Source organism: Myotis nattereri (assembly GCF_964212035.1).
Source record: "Myotis nattereri genome assembly, chromosome: 3".
In the NCBI taxonomy this organism is placed as follows: Eukaryota; Metazoa; Chordata; class Mammalia; order Chiroptera; family Vespertilionidae; genus Myotis; species Myotis nattereri.
In genome coordinates, this window is record NC_138077.1 from 125,241,074 (window position 1) to 125,264,596 (window position 23,523).

The 23,523-nt window shown below is 42.7% G+C and overlaps 1 protein-coding gene across 3 annotated transcripts in view; it reads left to right on the plus strand.

The window, feature by feature from the left end:
• Nucleotides 1–23,523, plus strand: part of FARS2 (phenylalanyl-tRNA synthetase 2, mitochondrial) — a 581,172-nt gene that overhangs the window by 174,422 nt on the left and 383,227 nt on the right. For 2 of the 3 annotated variants that reach the window (XM_081086224.1, XM_081086225.1), the window contains exon 4: nt 18,510–18,641. The exons of the other annotated variant lie outside the window; for it this stretch is intronic. In XM_081086224.1, coding sequence (XP_080942350.1) covers nt 18,510–18,641 — 132 coding nt within the window. The remainder of the gene's footprint in view (nt 1–18,509; nt 18,642–23,523) is intronic. 3 annotated transcript variants of the gene reach the window in all.

A 23,523-nucleotide genomic window follows, 5' to 3' on the forward strand; every position in this document is an offset into this window, starting at 1 on the left:
TCATAAAATGATTTGCTGTTTGTAAGGTTTAGAAACTCCTCATAGTTAGATACAGGTAATTGCTTCTCTAATAACTATTATTTCTGTTTCTTCTATTTCTTTGTTAATTTTCACAGCCTCACTCCTCCCCCCCCTCCCACCCCCCCCCCCCCATCACCTCCCACCACACCTCCGTTTAGCACCATCAGTTCCTTCACCTGGCTAATTCTGACTTATCCTCTAGTGTCAGCTCAGATGTCCTCCCATCAGGACCCTTTCCTGGAGTTCATGCTAAGTCCTGGAGTAGATGCCTTTTTGGGGTCATCTGAGCTCTCTTATGGGGTGGGCTTTTACTTTTCTGAGCAGGAAGCACCACTGGATTTCTACTACGTTGAGAGTATCACAATATTGAATAAGTTTCAAGGAGTCATGAATCTTGAATGCTGTCTCAGGGAAATAGTGTGTGGTAGGAGCACACAGCAGAGGGCCTCCTCCAGTGCTCGGCATGTGCTCCAGAGTTGACACTAGTCGTTGAGAACAAGCCTGAAGCTGTAGAGCCGGAAGGAATGAGGAAAGGAAGAGGAGAAAGGCAGAAAATGGTTAACAGATAAATCTCATGACCACTGAGAAACAGTAGTGTGGAATTGGAAAAATTAAAATTCTCCTTCATCCATTTACTCTGAAATCTTGAACAGGTCATTTAGTGATTTAAACCTCAGTTTTCTAACTTTCTAAGATGCCCTTTACAAAGAAAATATTAAATGTGTTAATATGAAACAAATGAAGGAATAAGAATAAGGAAGGGAAGGAAAATTATGACAAGGCAATAAAAGCAGCGAGCATATGAAGGAACAGTAATACAGTCAAAGACAGTAGTTATGGCTGATTTCTCTTAATTTTTTTTTTAAATATATTTTATTGATTTTTTACAGAGAGGAAGGGAGAGAGATAGAGAGTTAGAAACATCGATGAGAGAGAAACATCGATGAGAGAGAAACATCGATCAGCTGCCTCCTGCACACCTCCCACTGGGGATGTGCCCGCAACCCAGGTACATGCCCTTGACCGGAATCGAACCTGGGACCCCTCAGTCCGCAAGCCGACGCTCTATCCACTGAGCCAAACCGGTTTCGGCGATTTCTCTTAATTTTGTGTAATGAAATGTAGCTTTATCTCAGACTATGGCATAGCTTTCCATTTGGTGTTGATGGTGGCCTCCACATTCTCTCTGAGCACCAGCAACTATTTTAAAAAGTACATAATGTGCTAGACGCTGTAAAGACTATAAAACATTACCAGGGGCTTGGAGCATACACGTTTCTCTGAACATGGTCCTGGACTTTTCTGTGTCATTATTTTTAATATTTGTATTTGAATAGCTTTCAAAACCGTGCATTGAGATGAAAGTTTCCAGATAGCAGTTTTCCTTATAAAAAACCATTTCTACAGTATATAATTTTTCTGACTGTGATATCCATCATACCCATGGTTAAGAATTAACATTCTTAACTTGAAATGGCAATGAAGTTATAATGTCCCTACTTCAGGCAGATGTTTACTTTATTTCTAAAATACTAGACTTTTAGGTTTCAGATTTCATTACAGATCAGAGTTGCTATTTTATAAATCTTAAAATCTCCTTTTTTTGTGCAATGGCCTTAAAAATCTCATGTTTGGAGAATAGATACATGTTGTTCATATGCACTAAAGTCTACCTGTTAACAAAGTCTTTTATTTTTTTCTTTCTAGCTATGAGATCATTTTGAACCCCATACCCCCAGTAGCCAAAACACCCTGGAAATCCTTAAAGATGCATTAGCCGCACATCTTTGCCTAGCCCCTGTGCATTTTTTCCTGAGTATATTTCTAATGGAGCAGTTGTTGGCAGGGGTGGGTGAGCTTGTCCCATGTGTATACATGTTTGTAACATCTGCTAAGATGCTTCTCAGAGTAGATACTAAGCAGGTGGGAAGGCAACTGAGGTTCATTTTATGAAATACTAGAGGCCTGGTGCACAGATTTGAGCACCAGTGGGTCCCTTGGCCTGGCCTGCGGGATTGGGCCAAAACTGGGCTCTCCAACATCCCCCAAGGATTCCCGGATTGCGAGAGGGTGCAGGCCAGGCTGAGCGACCCCACCCGTGCACTGTCAGGGCCGGGGAGAGACGTGGAGGTTGGCCAGCCCGGGACGGACCATGGGAGGGCTCTCTCGCTTAGTCTCAATCTGCCAGACCCCAGCAGCAAGCTAATCTGCTGGTCAGAGCATCTGCCCCCTGGTGGTCAGTGCACGTCATAGCGAGTGGTTGAGCGACCTTAGCATATCATTAGCATATTATGCTTTGATTATTTGAACAGATGACCGGACACTCAGCGTATTAGGCTTTTATTATATAGGACTAGAGGCCCTATATAAATTTGTGCATTCGGGGGCGGGGGGGGCGTCCCTCAGCCTGGCCTGTGCCCTCGCGCAGTCTGGGACCCCTCGGAAGATAACGACCTGCTGGCTTAGGCCTGCTCCCCGGTGGCAGAGGGCAGGCCCAATCCCTAGGTGCAGCCCCTGGTTGGGCTCAGAGCAGGGCAGATTGGGGAGTTGAGGCACCGCCCCCTGTCATGCGCAGAGCAGGGCGGATCGGGAGGTTTGGGCTCTGCCCCCTGTCACGCTGATCCCGGTGCCCGGAGGCCTCGGGGCTCCGCTGATCCCAGTGCTGGGAGGCATATTACCATTTTACTATATAGGATAGAGGCCCGGTGCACAAAAATTTGTGCACTCCGGGGGGAGGGGGGTCCCTCAGCCCGGCCTGTGCCCTCTCGCAGTCTGGGACCCCTCGGGAGAAAATGACCTGCTGGCTTAGGCCTGCTCCCGGGTGGCAGAGGGCAGGCCTAATCCCTAGGTGCAGCCCCTGGTCAGGCTCAGAGCAGGGCCGATTGGGGAGTTGGGGCGCCGCCCCTTGTTCATGCACAGAGTAGGGCGGATCGGGAGGTTGCGATGCCACCCTCAGTCATGCTCAGGGTAGGGCCGATTGGGGGGATGGGGCACCACCCCCTGTCACACTCAAGGCAGGGTTGATGGGGAGGTTGCGGCGCCACCCCCTGTCATGCATAGAACAGGGCCAATCAGGGGGTTGGGGCGCTGCCCCTTGTCACGCACAGAGCAGAGCCCATCAGGGGGTTGAGGAGCTCCCCCTGTCACTCACAGAGTAGGGCCTATAGGGGAGTTGGGGCACCGCCCCCTGTCACACACAGAGCAGGGCGGATCAGGGGATTGGGGCTCCGTACCCTGTCACGCACAGAGCAGGGCCCATCAGGGGGTTGAGGAGCTCCCCCCTGTCACTCACAGAGTAGGGCCAATAGGGGAGTTGGGGCACCGCCCCCTGTCACACACAGAGCAGGGTCGATCAGGAGGGTTGGGACTCCGTACCCTGTCACACACAGAGCAGGGCCCATCAGGGGGTTGGGGAGCTCCCCCCGTCACGCACAGAGCAGGGCCGATCAGGGGGTTGAGGAGCTCCCTCCTGTCACTCACAGAGTTGGGCCGATAGGGGAGTTGGGAAACCGCCCCCTGTCACAGAGCAGGCCTGATCAGGGGGTTGGGGCACTGCCACTGTCACACTCAGGGCAGGGCCGATGGGGAGGTTATGGCTCTACCCCGTCACACAAAGAGCAGGGCTCGTGGAGGGGGGTGGGGGGTTGGGGTGCCGCACCCTGTCACACACAGAGCAGGGCCAATCAGGGGGTTGGGGAGCCGCATCCTGTCACACACAGAACCGCAGGGCGATCAGGGGGTTGGGGAGCTCCCCCCTATCAGGCACAGAGTAGGGCTAATCCGGGGGTTGGGGCGCCTTCCCTTGTCAAGAACAGAGCTGGGCGGATAGGGAGGTTGTGGCCCCGCCCCCTGTCACACACAGAGCCACAGGGCGATCAGGGGGTTTGGGTGCTGCCCCCTGTCACACTGATCCCGGTGCCGGGAGGCCTCTCGGCTCCGCTGATCCCGGTGCTGGGAGTCCTCACAGCTCCCCTGATCCCGGTGCTGGGAGGCATATTACCCCTTTACTTTATAGCATAGAGGCCTGGTGCACAGGTGGGGGCTGGCTGGTTTGCCCTGAAGGGTGTCCTGGATCAGGGTGGGGGTCCCCACTGGGGTGCCTGGCCAGCCTGGGTGAGGCGATGATGGCTGTTTGCAGCTGCTCACACACCCTTCAGGGTGGGGGTCCCCACTGGGGTGCCTGGCCAGTCTGGGTGAGGGGCTGAGGGCTGTTTTCAGGCTGGCAGGTGACTGAAGCTCCCAACTGCTCCTTTTTTTATTTATTTTTATTTTTTATTCTGGGCCAGCTTTAGCTCTGGCTCCAGCTCTTAGGCCTCCGCTGCTGAAAGCAGGTATCTGGTTTGTTTGGCTTCTATAATCGAAACACTGTATCAACTCCCACTCTGAGATCCCGGCTTGATGAAAGCAGGTTTCTGGGGTTTTGTTTAGCTTCTATATTATAACAATATTTCAAACTGCAAGCTCAGAGGCTGGCAAGGCAGGCGGGGAACGTTGGAGTCCTCCTCATTGAAGCAAGCAAGCCTCATGTTAGCTTCAAGCTGCCTGGCTGCCAGCTGGCAGTTAATTTGTATATCGCCCTGATTAGCCAATGGGAAGGGTAGCGGATGTACGCCTAATTACCATGTTTCTCTTTTATTAGGTAGGATAAGGCTGATGGGTATATATTACAGAAAATATGTCCTGTGTGCTCTCATAGTGTTCACACTGAACGTTAGCTCCCTCCAGACTCTTGGGCTGTGTCTTCTGCGCTCTGAAGAGAAGTGCCTTGTTCTTACTGAAGGCATTTCAGTGGGTCATTTCATGTGTTTATATTGGTGGTTGGGGAGTGCCAGTTTTTGTTAAATGTCTTGGTGGGCCTGTCTAGGCACAAATACTGCCCATGTCATTTATATTAATAATAACAATAATAATGACGATGACAATAATAGGGCTAATAATTAACAGTGCCAAACACTGTGCTAAACACTCTTACAAGGATTTTTTTTGTTTTGACCCATGCCTATGATGTAGGTATTTTTATAATCTTCATGTTGTAGATGAAGGAACCTAGACACAGAAACACAGTGCCAGGTGAAGATCACACAGCTTGGAAGCATTTCAGGCAGTTTTAGCCTGGGCGGTCTGACTTCTGAGCCCATGTTAGAGGTTAGCTCTTTTGAAAGGATAGAAAGAAATAATTTAAATAGTACTTCTGAGACTGTGAAGCCTACAAAAGCTATGGTGTTAAAAAATTGGAGTTCTTCCTAGGTGGTATGGCTTTCTGACTCTCTCCTTTCTCTGACTCCTTATCACTTGTTTGTGGTAAAGTCCTAATTGCTGCATCATACTCAGTTACATTTTGGGTACCAAAGATCATTTAAAAGCTCAAATTCAATCTTTCTTTGATTAGTTAATGAATAGGAACTGCCTCGGCAGGCCTCAAAGTTATTCAGCAAGTCCTTTTATATTTGCTTTTATAAATTTGTCTGAGCTTTTCACTTTAAAAAATTATGAATGCCGTATTTCTTTGTTCTTGGAAAGCAAAATTAAAAATTGGAACACATTATGTCCTTGTGGCAGTTTGTTGTTATTACAGCTGTTCCAGGTTTTTTGTATTTTTTTTTTTCTTTTACTCTCCAAAGGAGCTTATTATTTTCTGCTAACATTTCAATTTCACCAGCATCCTAAGGCTGTTACAAGAGAAGTTATCAGTTTAGAAATAGAAATAAAATAACCCTTTATGCTTGTAGAATCTGCTATTATTTCTAACATTTCTAAATTGTTTCTCCTATATTTTATACCATACTACAGGCCCGATGCACAAAATTTGTACACTGGGGGGTTGTGTCCCTCAGCCCAGCCTGTGCCCTCTCTCAGTCCGGGACTCCTTGGTGGATGTCTGACTGCCAGTTTAGGCCTGATCCCCCTGGGATCGGACAGTCGGACATCTGGGATCCCTTGCAATCTGGGATCCCTCGCTTCTTACAGCCCACCTGCTCGCTCCTTATTGCTCAGCTTGCTGCTCCTTAGCAATAGGCTACTTACTGCTCGGCTCTTTGTTCCTAAGTGCTGCTGTAGAGGCAGGAGAGGCTCTTGCCACCGCTGCTGTGCTCGCCAGCCGTGAGCCTGGCTTCTGGCTGAGTGGCTGCTTCCTCTGTGGGAGCACACTGACCACCAGAGGGCAGCTCCTGCATTGAGCGTCTTCCCCCTGGTGGTCAGTGCGCGTCATAGCTACTGGTCATTCCACCATTCAGTCAATTTGCATCTTAGCCTTTTATTATATGGGATTTGGCAGATCATTTCTTTCACAGCATCTAAAGTAGGGGTTTAGGATTCCTGACATTTTAGTTTAGCTTTATACAACCCTTCTTTGGCACAGTCTCTTTACTAAACATTGCAGTTTCCTTTTATAAAGCATTTGCCTCATAACATTGTTTAGATGAATAGTCTGAAGGAGAAATGGATTGTGATCTTCTGCTGTTGACTAGATGTGTCACCATGAGCAAGTTGTGTCTCTTCCCATTTGCTTAAAAGCAAAAGAAGTTTGTGGTGGTCATTGACATGCATTTCCCAGTGTCCCCTCCAAGGATGGGAGTGCATCCTGCTGATGGGAATGCAGGTGGCCTCCAGCTGTCTGCTCCTTCGGGAATTGCCTCAGCTGTGAGCAGCATTCCTTCTAAAGGGCATGCCCTTTCTAGGGCTACCCACATCCAAAGACTGGTTGTGGCAGGAATATAAAGGCCCAGCATATTGGCCTAACACTCCACTACCCCAACTTAGGGCAATTCTGACGGGCTGTTTCAACCCCACAGCTCTTAAAGTTTTTTGGGCCTGATTGCAGTTCGTGGCCTTCTCCTCTACCTCAACCTGCTGCCACCCTCTTTCTTCCATAGGTGTTGTTTCCCCCAAAATAACCTGCCTATCAACCCAACCTCCACAGGGACCTATGTATGGTCCCACTCAACCAGAACATTTCTGGGCTCTGTACTGTGAATGTTGTTCTGCTCAGGAGTTCTTCCATATCATTTCATATTTTCCTCTAGACACGAATCCTTGTTAGTATAAATGAAGTGATCGTAAGTTATATAAATTTATAATGACTGTGTTGTACACCTGAAATGAATATAATATTGTATGTCAACTGTCATTGAAAAAAACAAACAAATTATAAAAAAACATAAACGAGATGAAAATGATTGAGAATAATCATTAGGCTTATAGTTGTTAGTTCTACTTTGTTCCTAAAATTGACAAATTAAAAAAAAATTAAGCATGTTACTTTAAAACTTTTCAATCAGGTTTTTTGAGCTGTCTGGCGTTTTCTGATTTGCAGAGGTTTGTTGTTCTCAGAGTACTCCTAGAAAGTGAAGTAGCTAAGCAGTTGTGTTCAGGCAATGCTGAGTTGCCTCTGCTCACTGTTTCTTGGATATAGTTCAAGCAGCCTCCACTTTTAGGTAAGAACTGGCTGACACACTCAAGTTCTCTGCAAGTGTCTTGCATTGTACAGAGGCTCACTGAAAATAGGACATCACCTTAGGAATCAGATGATGAGAGACATACCCTTACTTTTCTTTAATTTCTGCTGAATGGAGAAAAGATATACTAGAATTGAACTGTCTGGTCCAGTGGTCGGCAAACTGCGGCTCGCGAGCCACATGTGGCTCTTTGGCCCCTTGAGTGTGGCTCTTCCACAAAATACTGACTTCTGCGCATGGGCCATGAAGTTTTAATCTCACTGTACATGCGTGCCCGCACGTGGTATTTTGTGGAAGGGCCACACTCAAGGGGCCAAAGAGCTGCATGTGGCTCACGAGCCACAGTTTGCTGACCACTGGTCTGGTCTAAAGAATTGGTATAAGGCAACCTCTTGGGAGAAAGCTTGAGACAGCAATGGTTGAATTGAACTGGATTATACTTAAAAAGCTGGGAAAGGGATAGCAGATAGATTTCCTACTAGAGAAATGAGAAGTTGAAATTGTTGGAGGTTTTATGTTAAGTGAAACCAAAGTATGAGCCTTGAAGTACAGTGAAAAAAAGTACTTACAATTTTAGGGGTACTGTATCAAGGCAATTAATTAATGTGCCAGGAACTACACCTTTGCATACTGTTTCTACTTGTATTAGTTTTTCAGGTAGCCTGGAAAACATTAAGATTTATGGGAGAGGGAAAGTTCCTTTTCTATTCCTTAGGTTCACTGAAAGCTCAGTTTCTTCATTCATTCCTGTAACTTGTCATCTGGCCTCACTTCTAGCCCTAGCCCTGTCAAAGGTCAGAAATTCTTAATTTTGATGAAATATAATAAATTTTTTTTGTTATGAATTATGTTTTTGATGTGATTTCTGAGAAATGTTTCCTAATCAAAGGTGATATTTTTGTACTGATTTCTTCTAGAAGTGTTATAGTTTTCAGTTTTATATTTAGGTTTGTGATCATTTTGAAAAATTTTATATATGGTATGAAGTATAGATGGAAGTTTGTTTTGCGTATAGATATCTAGCTGTTCCAGCACCATTTATTGAAATGACCACCCTTTCTCCACTTAATTGGCTTTGTTCCTTTCTCTAAAATCAATTGAACATATATGTTTGGGTCTATTTTTGTGTTTCTGGTCTCCTTTAGGCTTGTTGAGGTATTTCTTTTAAATCTTTGGACTTAGACTTTACTTTGCATTTTTGCTCTCTCTCTCTCTCTCTCTCTCTCTCTCTCTCTCTCTCTCCCTCTCCCTCTCTCCCTCTCTCCCTCTCTCCCTCTCTCCCTCTCTCCCTCTCCCTCCCTCCCTGCCTCCCTCCCTCCCTCCCTCCCTCCCTCTCTCTCATAGTTTTCATTGTTATGTGTTAGAAGAACTGGGAGACTGATGGTGCCATCTTGGACTCTTAAGGACTCTTTGCATGGGAACCTGAATTAGTGTAGTTTTTCATTGTCTGTTCCAGCGAGGGCAACACAGGGCTTTGCTTTTTGAGTTCTAACCTTGGCATTTCCTAGCCGTGTTAGCTTAGATTAGATACATAAACTGCTTTAGCCACAGTGCCTTTATTTATAAGATGGGGCCAATGTAACTGTTGTGCAGTGTTTGATGTCAGCCTTCCATCGGCTTAAGGATTAAACTAAAGAAGGCATGTGAAGTATTTTGGCACATGCATAGTAAATCAACAACAAATGGTGATGGCCTTAGGAATGCAATTTAGAAAGTTTATTTTCCTTTACATTTTTATAAAAAGGTGAGGTATATTTTATATTATGGTCTGATTTTCGATGACATTCCATTCAAAAATCACCTTGTGAGTACTTTTTAGATGTCAGGTACTATGCTAGGATTTTACTCACTTTTCTTCACTGAATTGTCCCCAAAACTTGGTGAGGTAAGTATTGTTTTTATTTTAAACAAACTCGAGGCAGTGAGAGGTTAAAACACTTGCCTGAAGTCAGTTGGCTAAATGTGGAGGAGCTGGGATTTGATTCTACATTTATAATTGCTGTTCCCATAATTATGCCCAACCACCCAAGTCTCTGTGACCAGATTTGTGGGGTGGAGTGTGAGCCTCCTGTCTACAAGTCTTGCCCGTGTAACCATCCTTTGTGAATGGGTTGGAGAGGAAGATGGAGGACCAGAGGGCTTGTAGCCACGGCTCACACCCAGGTCAGGTTGCTGTTAGGCTGTCCCTTTCCACTCGCTATGGAGCCAGGGAGGGATCACTTAATGCTTTGGGCTCCATACCCAGATTTAGAATGAGAGGCTATTAAATTGTGTTACACTCCATTTTTAAACCCATTGTGAGGTGGAGGAATGATAAGATCCAAACCTTAATCAAAAGGATTCTTATGAGTGGGAGTCCCAGGGTAACAGCCTGAAATCACACTTCGATACACTGGAGAACTAATAACTGTGGCAGCAGTTACACCATCACCAATTGTGAGAGAATTGCTAGCCTTTTATATTGCCCTGATCACTTTGTGTATGTCTTAGCAAGGGAGTCATTGTGGCTGAAATAGTGCTAATATCTTCTACTGTGTGCCATTGAGGTCCTACACCCGAAGATTACCTTCTTTCCCTCTATGAGAGGGAACAGTGGTGTTTGGCATTAACTTTGTAGTTGAATGAATTTATTCCATGAAGCAGTCTGTAGTACTGGACTCAAAGTATATGGCTATGTGGACACATAGGATATATATGACACACTCAAGAGTCACTGTGGTGACATTGGCAAGTTTGTGAGGCCCTAGATGGGGAATGAATTGTTAGTTGTGAATGACTTTGTGCTACTTGTGAGGTGGGCTTTGGAAATAGAATCAATGTGCATAGTCCCACATGGATGCTTCAGGCCTACATGTGCCTCCTCTTCCTCATCACTGCCAACCATGCTGTCGGTCAGTCCAGAAGACACCCATTTCCTGGGCTAGGGGAGAGACAGGAGATGCAAGCAGATAGCAAGGGTGAGGAAGACAGCAGGAATCTGGGGATCTTGTCCATGGGTGCTCCATTATTGCATTAGCTACCAGAGAACTGGGTGGTCAAGCTGGGTGGTCTTTTATCAGCAGAGCCCTGAATTTTCACCTGGGACCTAGTTTGGCTTTCTCACTAATTACTTGTGTGGCCTTGGCCCCCTTGATGATGGGAGAAGCAAAATTCTACAGCTCCTATAGAGGACAATTTGTCAATATTTATTAAAATTATAAAAGCATTTACTCTTTGACCCAACAGGCTAGTTTGTTGCAGCGTCATTTTTTGTAGCAAAATACTTGTGTATAATCCAAATATATATCAGTAAGTGACTTCTAATATAAACATGTCATGGCCACTTGATGGAACACCATGCGGGAGTCCAAACATGGATGAGGAGATGCTGTATGTATTCAGCTGGAGAGGCCTCCAGAACTTGTCATTAAGTGAAAAAAAAAGCATGGTGCAGAATAATGTGCAGAGGATGCTGCCTTTTATCTAAGAAAGGGTGGAAAACCAGAGATACATGTTGGCATTTGCTATTTGCTTACATCTGGCAATAAAAAGGAAACTCGAGAAGTTTACCCTTAAAGGTCCAGAAGAAGAAGGATGGGACAGGGACAGGGATGTGAGACTTCTCACTGATGCCTGTTATCATACAGCGACATGTATCCTTGGCAGAAAGCAGGAGCAGCAGTACTGACATCAGGGCTACATTCTACTATATCTCTGATACCATAGGAGGGAAAACCTGTTGAAAAACGAATGTATATTTGTATAGTCAATTTAAATTTTTTTCTGCTTCAGTGGAGAGTAGCCTTGGTAGGATATCTAAAATTACTTGTATATGCTCTAGTTTGGACCATTAACCTTTCACAATTTAGCTTCTGACACCTTTGGGAGGCAGTTCTGATAGCAAAGTTCCATCTTTAAATATAAGGGGCATGGGAAACAGAGGAAGACTAATGAGTCAGTGAGTCAGGGAAATGAAAGGTTGTATTATTTTTATATGAGACCTATGGAGGTAAGATGTAATGACATCTATTTAATATTTACAATGTGTCCGAGTGCTTATGCCTGGCAACATTGCATAGGAATCAGGGAGTGGTGGGAAGAGCCGCTCCTTCCCACCCCATACCACACTCAGACATAACCCTGCACTCAGACATACCCTCGATTGGTCTTGACAAGAATCAAGAAGTCCAGAGGCTGGTGCACAGACCTGACAAGATGCAGTGCTGCCTTTCCTGGCCCCTGGCTTTCTGTGGCAGGTAAGGGCAGGTAGCATCCTGCCAAAGTTGAGAGAATTAGAGTTCCTGCTGCACCTCTTCCATTTGGGCTCACATTACTATCCTGAAGAAATTTTTACTAATCATTTCTAAGGTCCCAACTGAGGGAATGCTTCTTGTGGGTTTTCCTCATTCTCGAACAAACTCAGCATCCTCATTCAGGAGAGAAAGCAGAAACAGTACCTAAAACTCCAACGAGGATCTCTGCCTCTGAGCTCCTGCGGGTCCTTTACACCAAACTCCTGGGTGGAATAGCTGTCATTGTACCCAGTGGGGGTATGAGACATCAGGGGCTCAGATAGGTTAATTAATCCATCCATGATTTTACAGGCAAAAAGGTAGAAATCTGAGACTTCAATTCTAAGGTGCTCTTCTACTTGGTTCTAGGCTCTTGGGTGTAAACTCACAGAGTTCTAAGGCAATTTTTAAAAAGCTCTGAGCTTCATTTGTGAATATGGTTTAATAAATTATTATGTCCAAACCAAAAAAAAAAAAAAAAAGAAAGAAAGCACTTTGGCATTAATTTTCATTAGATATATATAATACATGTGCATTTTGTTTTCCTTTATCACCTCAATCAGAGGTTAGTCTAATGCATAATGAATCTATATTATTTGGACATGTTTATAAAAAATACATAGTTTTTAGTGGATTTTTTTTCATTGACTCCTAATACTTGAAATGTGAAATAAGTCATAGTCAATAGGGTTTTGAGCCGATTATTCAGTATCACATCTTTTAATACAAGATGCATGTCAGGATGCTTTTTAACCTGATGTAATAATTCTTACTGTAATTTTGAGGTTCGAGGGATAAAATAAGATGTAAGTGTATTTCTTGGGTAATATAAAAATATTCATGACCAGTGATTTAAAAAATATTACTGTTAATGTGTTAATGTAACTGAAATTATTAGAATGTATAAAAGAATATGGTCTTTGGAAAAAATTGCACATTAATATAACTTAGTTTGAAATAATAACCATTTATATTTGAAGTGGATCCATAGGCTTCTCGAAAAATGGGATTTTGTTCTTTTTGACTTTTACCTGTTTATGTGAAAGAAACAGAATTGAAGAACTGAAGATGTCTTTAAAGTAGTAGAACAAAAAAAATGATTGGTCTGTGAATTTGACATTCTTTGCAGGGTCATATAGATTTAAAAAGGAAACTTTTAGTGAAGGCTCTGAGGAAGTAAAATGGATTAAAAACGTCCCAGGTATATATATTAGACAAAATTTTTGACAATTTGTATTTCCTCTCTCACTTTCTGTGATATGATCAATTAATATTAATCATTTTTGTGGATTCTGAAAAACTTTGGCTAACTTCCTTGCCTTTTCCTGTTTTGCTGGGTGTATTTTTCAGTGCGTGGAACAATTAACCTTTCATTGCTACTGAGAAAGCCACTGTTAGGCTAGTAGAGCAAGAAGAAACCAAGGGCTGTGTTGACTGAGGTATTTTTTTTTAAAAAAAATTATTTTATTAATTTCAGAGGTGAAAGGAGAAAGAGAGAGAGAGAGAGAGAGAGAGAGAGAGAGAGAGAGAGAGAGGAAGAGAAACATCAACGATGAAAGAATCACGCCCCCTCCTGGGGATTGAGCCCACAACCCCGGGCATGTGCCCTGACTGGACTCGAAATCTGACCTCCTGGTTTATAGGTCAATGCTCAACCACTGAGTTACTCCAGCTGGGCAGTGGCTGAGGACTTGACCCAAAGAAGAGCGAGGGTTGATGCAACCAACATGTGGAAAATCTTATCTTAAGAATTTATTCAGTAGAGGGGGGTGGGTGGAGGTGGAAGAGAGCATAGAAGGGATAAATGATAATGGGAAAAATAAAATAAAAAAAAACTACAATAAATTAAAAGAAAATAATTTATTCAACATTAAACATTTTTACTCCAAAGTTGTAATTTTATCTAGTTTTAGAAGCGGTGAAGTAAAAGCCCTTCAGCAAAAGAAGGTTTCTAGAGAAAGGACGAGATCATCACCTCACTTTTCACTTCTACCTTGTATGTTGATGACACCATCAGTACCAAAAGCTCAGATGGGTCCTGTCTCTAGGGAGGCTCAGTTCCCCATAGACTTCATGCAGTAGGGATTTAGTTTGGTCTTAATAAACACTGATAATAGCATCACTTTAATCAACACTTGTATTTTGAGGGCTTATTAATCTCTTAATCTTTTTTTTCTCTAAGGGAAACTTAAGATTTTATAGGTGTGATATAAAGCTATAAAAACTGTGCTATTTATTTAAACTGTCCAAAGGAATAAAATAAGGGCATATAAATAAAATTTATTTGTGTTGACCTCAGGTACTTAGGTGACATTTAATTGTATGATGATGAAATCATCATATTAACCCTTCTTTCTTTTGGTAAAATTTGAGCTAAGTATACAAAGCCACGTACCCAAAATTAATTCTTTTTAATTGTTTTCAGAAGGTGATTTGTGCTTATCTACCAAGAGTTCCAAAAAGAATGACAAAAATTGTTTTTCCTGACAGGCCTTCTGAGTTATATAACCCAATGCTTCACACATTTCTGTTTGCCAGCAGAATTATCTCTGGAGCTTTTTAATAAGAATATTGGGCCCAGCCAGTGTCTCTGAGTGGTTGAACATCGACCCTTACACCAAGAGGTCACAGGTTCAATTTCTGGTCAGGATTGCTGGCTTGTTCCCCAGTATGGAGTGTGCAGAGGACAGCTGATAGATGTTTCCCATCGATGTTTCTTTCTCTCCTTCTCCCTTCCTCTCTCTCCAAAATTAATAAAAAATATGTAAAAAATAAAAATATGTTAACAAAAGGAAATCTTTGAGGAAAAGAAAAAGAATATTGGTAGGGGATTATTTGTCCCAAAGATGGACAATCACACAGGTATACAAACACCTTCTTCCCAGAATTCAATTGGGAATAAGCAGTTGGTCTGCATATAGGAGCTTCTTATAGAAAAGTCTGGACTACTCGGGGGATTTGTAGACATTTTCCCAATGGCCTGCACTAGGACCAGCTTTTTTTTCCCAGTTAGAAAAAATGTTGGCAAAATCCACTCAGTAATGAAAATAAATGAGCTATTGATATGTACAGCAACCTAGGTGAATCTTAAGATAATTATATTGGGTGAACAAAGCCAGATAAAAAAGAGTATATTCTATATGATTCCACTTTTCTCCTCTATAGTGACAGAAAAGAGATCAGTGGTTGCTGGGAAAAGTGGGGGTGAAGAGAAAAGAAAGGTAGGGGCGATGGGCAGATAGAATTACAAAAGGACATGAGGAAACTTTTGGGGGTGATGGATATATGTTCATTGTATTTATTGTGACGACAGTTTCATGGGTGTTTACATATGTCAACATATGTCAAATTATACACAAAATGTGCAGTTTAATATTTGTCTATTATACTACACTAGAGGCCCGGTGCACAAAAATTTGTGCACTCGGGAGGGAAGAGGGGGTCCCTCAGCCCGGCCTGTGCCCTCTCGCAGTCTGGGACCCCTCGGGAGATAACAACCTGCTGTCTTAGGCCTGCTCCCGGGTGGCAGAGGGCAGGCCCAATACCTAGGTGCAGCCCCTGGTCGGGCTCAGATCAGGGCCGAATGGGGAGTTGGGGCGCCGCCCCTGTCATGCACAGAGCAGGGCGGATTGGGAGGTTGCGATGCCACCCTCAGTCACGCTCAGGGTAGGGCCGATGGGGGGATGGGGCACCACCCCCTGTCTCACTCAAGGCAGGGTCGATGGGGAGGTTGTGGCGCCACCCCCTGTCATGCATAGAGCAGGGCCAATCAGGGAGTTGGGGCGCTGCCCCTTGTCACGCACAGAGCAGAGCCCATCAGGGGGTTGAGGAGCTCCCCCCTGTCACGCACAGAGTAGGGCCGATAGGGGAGTTGGGGCACCGCCCCCTGTCACACACAGACCAGGACCCATTAGGAGGGTTGGGACTCCGTACCCTGTCACACACAGAGCAGGGCCGATCAGGGGGTTGGGGTGCTGCCCCCTGTCACTCACAGAGCAGGGCCCATCAGGGGGGTTGGGGCTCCGTACCCTGTCATGCACAGAGCAGGGTCGATCAGGGGGTTGGAGAGCTCCCCCCTGTCACAGAGTAGGGCCGATAGGGGAGTTGGGGCACCGCCCCCTGTCACACACAGAGCAGGGCAGATCAGGGGGTTGGGGTGCTGCACCCTGTCACACTCAGGGCAGGGCCTATGGGGAGGTTATGGCTCTACCACATCACACACAGAGCAGGGCCCGTGGGGGGCGGTTGGGGCGTCGCCCTCTATCACCCACAGAGCAGGGCTGATCAGGGGGTTGGGGCGCTGCACCCTGTTACACACAGAGCAGGGCCGATCAGGGGGTTGGGGCGCCGCACCCTGTCACACACAGAGCTGCAGGGCGATCAGGGGGTTGGGGAGCTCCCCCCTATCAGGCACAGAGCAGGGCTGATCAGGGGGTTGGGGCGCCTTCCCCTGTCACGCTGATCCCGGTGCCGGGAGGCCGCGCGGCTCCGCTGATCCCGGTGCTGGGAGGCATATTACCCTTTTACTATATAGGATAAAGCCTGGTGCACGTGTGGGGGCCGGCTGGTTTGCCCTGAAGGGTGTCCTGGATCAGGGTGGGGGTCCCCACTTGGTGCCTGGCCAGCCTGGGTGAGGGGATGATGGCTGTTTGCAGCTGGTCACACACCCTTCAGGGTGGGGGTCCCCACTGGGGTGCCTGGCCAGTCTGGGTGAGGGGCTGAGGGCTGTTTTCAGGCTGGCGGGTGACGGAAGCTCCCAACCGCTCCTTTTTTTCTTTTTTTTAATTTATTCTGGGCCAGCTTTAGCTCTGAGGCTCTAAGCAGGTATCTGGTTTGTTTCAGTTTTATAATCGAAACTCTGTATCGATTCCAGCTCGGAGATCCCGGCTCTCTGAAAGCAAGTTTCTGGGGTTTTGCTTAGCTTCTATATTTGTTACAATGTTTGTTAAACTGCAGGCTCAGAGGCCGTCAAGGCAGGCGGGGAACATTGGAGTCCTCCTCATTGAAGCAAGCAAGCCTCATGTTAGTTTCAAGCTGCCTGGCTGCTGGCCGCCATCTTGGCTGGCAGTTAATTTGCATATCTCGCTGATTAGCCAATGGGAAGGGTAGCGGTCATACGCCAATTACCATGTTTCTCTTTTATTAGATAGGATGTATAATAAAGGGGGAAATATTGTATTACTATTCTAAACAGAAGTCAGTTATTCACTTGCCTCAGATAGCAGGGAACTAGAAAATAAATACATCTAAAACAGAACAATGAAAGGAAAATCTACCTTCTTTTATGTAATTCGGGGCATAGGAAAGATCCCCTTGTCTCATAATTCCCTTCTCATTGGATTTTCAATTCTTGAAATATCTTTTTTGATGGGCCGGAAAATGTTTTAATTGTCAAGAGTAGGAGTTTTGGAGTCAGGCAGACCCGGGTTTAGCTTAGTCATTTGCTAGCTGTGTACCTTTGGGCAAGACACTAACCTTTCTAATAGTTTTTCTCCCTATTTATGAAATGAGATGATAGAGGTAGGCGTAGTAAATGCTCAATAAATGGAAGCAAGTTTTGTTATTATTTTTATTTATTTCACATTCTGATTCCCACTAGGTTTTAAATGCAAATATTCTTGGATGAGAAAAGACAGTATTTTAAAATCACAGAGGGCGTGTTACCATGGAGAAACATAATCAGGAATGTTGCCTCAAAGAAGAGAAAGATCATGACCCAGAGTGAAAGGAGCATAGGGTCTAGAGTAGACTCTAGACCAGTGATGGCGAACCTTTTGAGCTCAGTGTGTCAGCATTTTGAAAAACCCTAAATTAACTCTGGTGCCGTGTCACATATAGAAATTTTTTGATATTTGCAACCATAGTAAAACAAAGACTTATATTTTTGATATTTATTTTATATACTTAAATGCCATTTAACAAAGAAAAATCAACCAAAAAAATGAGTTCGTGTGTCACCTCTGACGTGTCATAGGTTTGCCATCACTGCTCTAGACAAAAGTGATTTGCCCACTTTTGTGTGTGTTTTTCACATTAGGCATCTTCTCATCTGATTTCTCTGCTTTTAGTAATCTCTGTGCTTTGCAGGCTTTGCTTTGAATTCATTAGTCTTTTCCTTTGTTAGATAATATCATTGTTATAAGTACCATATATATGATTGCTTATTGAGAAATTCATTCTGCCATTTAGGATGTACTTTGTTTCTTTAGAAGTATGTTTAGCAGTCATCTGTAAAAAAAAGTTTTGACTTTTTAAATGTTTTGCTTAAATTCAGCTGATCTTATTTTAACTTTTATTAGCTCATAAACTTTAATTTAAAAATTATGGAAATGAAAATTAATTGGTTTACTCTAAATTGGCCATGTTGTTGATATGCAAGTTTGAAGGGCAATACAGTAAAATATTTTTACTTTAACTCTGAAAAGATGCCATTTACATTTATAGAAACTAGTAGAATTACCTGCTTTCCCATGATCTTGACCTAATTTTTTCATCTGCCAGGTACTTGCACGGATTTGACAGGAGATTGATTTGGCTTTAGAGAGTCCTGGAACTGCACAATGTTTTTCATATTGGAAAAGACATACCCAGTTTTTTACAAGTTTTAAGATTTATTGCCTCCCCCTAACATGTTGCAAATTAATTTGTTTGCTATTTGTTTTAGTCAGAATGTAGAAATTTGTGTCATTAGCCAAAGGATAAACCTGATCCCAAGAATGGGCAGACTGCCTTTTACCACTGTTTTTATTTGGTATCTTTGCAGGTCTGGACATTAGATGGGTAGAGTGCTACTTTCCTTTTACTCACCCTTCCTTCGAGATGGAGATCAACTACCATGGAGAATGGCTAGAAGTTCTTGGCTGTGGAGTGATGGAACAACAACTGGTAAATTCAGGTAGAAAAGAATCCAACATTTGATTTACAGGCTCTCTTAAAAACCTCTCTCCTCTCCTTTAACCTTATTTACACACTCATTTACATAGGCATTTACATATTCCTATAGGGATAGCCTTACCATCTTCCTCATAGTACCCTCCAGACTTATCTTCGACACTCAACTCTAGAAGAACTTAATCTCTCACACTTAATTTTGTAATGGTTTCTGTTTTTGGAGATCTTTCTTGTCAGCACTTTGCTGTTCAATTTGTACTTCGTCATTTCGTCTTTATTGGTATGTTGCTTTTTAATTGGCCTGCCAATGTTTGATGCATGTCATATATGAGTGCTGTTTGTGTTCCGAACTATTTAAGAATAGAGCCAATGTATTATCCTTTTTTGTTCATATTGCATTTAGAATAATGCCTAAATTCAACAGATACATCATAAATACAATAAAACACACTATAAAAATACTTCAGAGGCTCTCAATGTTGACAGTGCCACCTGATTGAGGATAAGTTGAAAGACGGGATCTCTGATTAAATTCTATAGATAGGTACTTAAGAAAGTTCTTTCTAGCTTTTCTCTGCAGGACCATTGCTTAATAAAAATGATTATTTCTAAACTTAATTTCAGAACTGTGATTTTTTAATTTTAAATTTTTATTTCAGAGAGGAAAGGAGAGGGAGAGAGAGATAGAAACATCAGTGTTGAGAAAGAATCATTTATAGGCTGCCTCCTGCACGCTCCCTACTGGGTTCGAGCCCAAAACCCAGGCATGTGCCCTTGACTAGAATTGAACCAACGTCCCTTTAGTCTGCAAGCCAATGCTGTATCCACTGAGCCAAACCAGGTGGGGTGAGCTGTGAGTTTTATAATGTCTTCCATACTTAAATAAAAACAAAACAAAACCCCAACTCTTAGTCAACCAAGTCACAAACATAGTAAAGAAACAAATTAATTAATTTATTGGAAATCTTGCAAAAACATTCCTCATTTTTATGCTTGGTAGAGTTACTGTCACCTATTCACCTTTGTCAATCTCAAGCTTTCCTTCATAAGAAGTGTCATTAGAAGCAGGTTTGAAGTCATCTAAAAATAGATACAGATAAGGATTTTTATACAGTGAACAATACTTGAATACCTGGATCTAAAAAATAGCATGTTTCAGAGTGATAAGTCATTTATCAACAACCAGTAATTAAAATGGCTTAGAAGCATTTTTATATCACAAAATATTTAAAAAGTCGCCATTTGAATTTAATTTAAAACATATTTTTTCAGAGTATAAATCCTTCCTGGGAACTCAGTTGAGATTTAAGCAGGGGCTGATCGCATAAGCAGTAACTGGAGTGGAAGTGATGCATATTGCAAAGTGCACTCTGCCCCTATATCCCACTGAATCCCCACTCAGCTTCTGTAGAAGGACATTTGCTCTGTGGTGTTAGAGGTCAGTGGGTCTGGGTTCAGGGTTGGTCACAGGGCTTCCTAGAGCAGAATGGAGAAGAGCAGCCCTTCTTGGTGACTAAGAAATGTTGATAGACCAGTGGTCGGCAAACTGCGGCTCGCGAGCCACATGTGGCTCTTTGGCCCCTTGAGTGTGGCTCTTCCTCAAAATACCACATGCGGGCGCGCATGTACAGTGGGATTAAAACTTCGTGGCCCATGCGCAGAAGTTGGTTTTTGGCCTGGGTGAGTCTATTTTGAAGAAGTGGCATTAGAAGAAGTGGGGGTGTCGGTGGTCGGGCGACGGGAGAGGTGGAGCAGGCGGGCCGTGGGATATGCAGCGCGGGGGAGGCGCCAAATATCAGCAGTACTTAAACTATATAGGTAGGTTAATAACAATGTACCTACCTATATAGTTTAAGTTTAAAAAATTTGGCTCTCAAAAGAAATTTCAGGCGTTGTACTGTTGATATTTGGCTCTGTTGACTAATGAGTTTGCAACAACTGGGATAGACCATAGATAACATCACGAGATTGCAGGGCTGGGCAAACTTTTTGACTCGAGGGCCACAATGGGTTCTTAAACTGGACCGGAGGGCCAGAACAAAAGCATGGATGGAGTGTTTGTGTGAACTAATATAAGTTCAAAGTAAACATCATTACATAAAAGGGTACGGTCTTTTTTTTTTTTTTTTAGTCTTATTCATTTCAAACGGGCTGGATCCGGCCTGCGGGCCGTAGTTTGCCCACGGCTGGTTAGAGAATAAGGGCAGAATAAGATGGAAGAGATGAGCTGGCAGTGAAGTGCAGGAGTTTGTATTATTAGGGCTGGGAGACCAGAGACCTGGCCTTCCCTTCTTACTCTTAGGTAACCTCACCTGCAGGGCCTGGACTCAGTCAGCTCAGATTCTTGTCCATTCTGCCTAGGAAGGCTTTGGGGGAAGCCCTGCACTCTGCCAAGTGCTTCTTGGATACTTTTCAAATACTTGTAGATCTGTATTAGAGAAGAGGGAGCACAGAGATCACAAATTAGGGCCTGTGCATAAAAGTTTTGAGGAATGAGCTTAAAAATTTTGAATCCTGAGGGTAAAAGTTTTGAGGCCTGAGTTTGGGTTCTGTCAGTTGACAGCTGTGTGCCTTCAGGCAAGTTGCTTAACCCCTGAGAGTCTTGATGTTCTCATATTAACACCTTGTGGACCAGTAGTTTTATTTCTAGCTTTACCCAGTGGCCAGATAAGTTTCTGTTGAACGAGTTTTACATAAATGTTAAAGGCACGCTTTAAAATTAAATATCCATTGCATTTTGACGTTATTTATTACACGTTCTTACAAGCTAATATCTTTTTAAAGTATGATACTTTGTAAAACACTGTGTAATATGAAGCAAGAATTCTCGTGATCTGTCCGCAATGTGTTAAAATGGGCACAGTGACTCTTTCCTTAATGTTTTATTATGAGGATTAATGGAGGGTCTGGCAGCTAGTAAACATTCAGTAAAAATTGATAATTTTAAAAAATTTTCAAATGACTAGAGCTATTTATCAACAGAGATACCCCATAATAGGAAATATTTAAACAGAGGCTGTCCTGCATATTACAGAAATGATTTATAACCAACTGGAACTAGATTACCTCTGATCTTAGTCATCTCAGGATCTCTGATTCTTGATTGAGTGATTGATTTGTGAGGGAACAGGAAAATTAAGAATATTAAGAAACAGAAAAATCAGCTCTATAGATGAATAAGCATCTTAATAGAAAACAAAATATTGAGGGCATCTACATATGTAAGATTTAATCTCTTCTTGAGTAGGAGCTAGCTTCAAATACTTCTATGGTGTTTTTATTTTATTTTTTAGTTTTGCTTTCATTTTATTTCTCATTTTTATTTTAAATTAAATTTACTGAGGTGACATTGGTTAATAAGTATACAATTCCATAATACATCATCTGTATATTGGTTGTGTGTTCACCACCCGAAGTAAAATCTCCTTCTGTCACCATATATTTGACCCCTTTACCTTTTACTACTGTTCCCTCATTCCTCTTCCCCTCTGGTAATCACCATGCTGTTGTCTGTGTCTATGAGTTTTTATTTGTTTGTTTGTCTTGTTTGTTCATTTACTGTTTTCAGTTTTATATTTCACTTGTGAATGAAATCATATGGTTTTTGACATTTTCCATCTGATTTATTTCACTTAGCATGATATTCTCAAGATCCATCCATATTGTCACAAATAGTTTTTGATCTCTTCTTAGGGCTGAGTAATATTACATTGTACATATGTACCACATCTTCTTTATTCAATCATCTATTGAAGAACATTTTGGTTATTTTCATGTCTAGGGCACTGTGAATAATGCTGCAATGATCATAGGGGTCTGTGTACAGGAATTGTTAAAAATAGGTTTATAGTTGTAAGTGTGCAAAACACAGAGTTTATTATTGTTTTATTATTTATTCTTGTATTATATTTTTTCATACAAACAACTGTAAACCTACTTTGCCCACCCCTATATCCTTAGGAATAAATATTTTAAAAAATTTTGGGAAGATATCAGAAGAGAGGTTGCTGGGTCATATAACTCTATTCTTAATTTTTTGAGGAACCTCCATACTGTTTTCTAAAGTGGCTATACCAGCTTACATTCCCACCAGCAGTGAATGAGGGTTCCTTTATCTCTACAACCTCTCTAACACTTGTTATTACTTGTCTTATTGATATTAGCTATTCTAACAGGTCAGAGATGGGATCTTATTATAGTTTGATTTGCATTTCCCTAATAGCTAGTGAACTTGAGCATTTTGTTATAATCTATTGGATCAAAGACCTAAATATAAGACCTGAAACAATAAATTACATGGAAGAAAACATAAGTACTAAATTTATAGACTTTGGTCTAAGAACTTTATGAATTTGACCTCAAAGACAAGGGAAGTAAAAGCAAAAATGAATGTGACTATTTTGTTTACAGACAAAGATTTGAAGAAATCCTAGGTATCCTTCTCCCAGGAATGCTTGGTGTCAGGGGCCAGAACGAAGAAAGTAAATTGGATGAGCAGCTTGCACATTAGTTGTCACTTGGAATTGTGCTTCCTTGTATATTTTCCAATATCCTTGATGGGTTTTTATGAGGTTTATTCACACAGTAATTTGCTGAAAATAGTTATCTGAAGCAGGTTTCCAAATCACTATTGCACATTAATGAGACTGCTGTTCTACAATTAGATCAGCACATCAGGTATTCTTGAAGGAAATGGCAAAATGGGAAAAAAAAGAAGACACCTAAGATGCAAATAGGTTTGAGAGATTCACAGTGGTGGTAGGATGTGTTTTAAGTTACTAGGAAATTGTACACATATAATTTAAATCAGAGAGAGAGAGAGAGAGAGAGAGAGAGAGAGAGAGAGAGAGAGAGAGAGAGGGAGAGAGAGAGAGAGAGAGACAGAC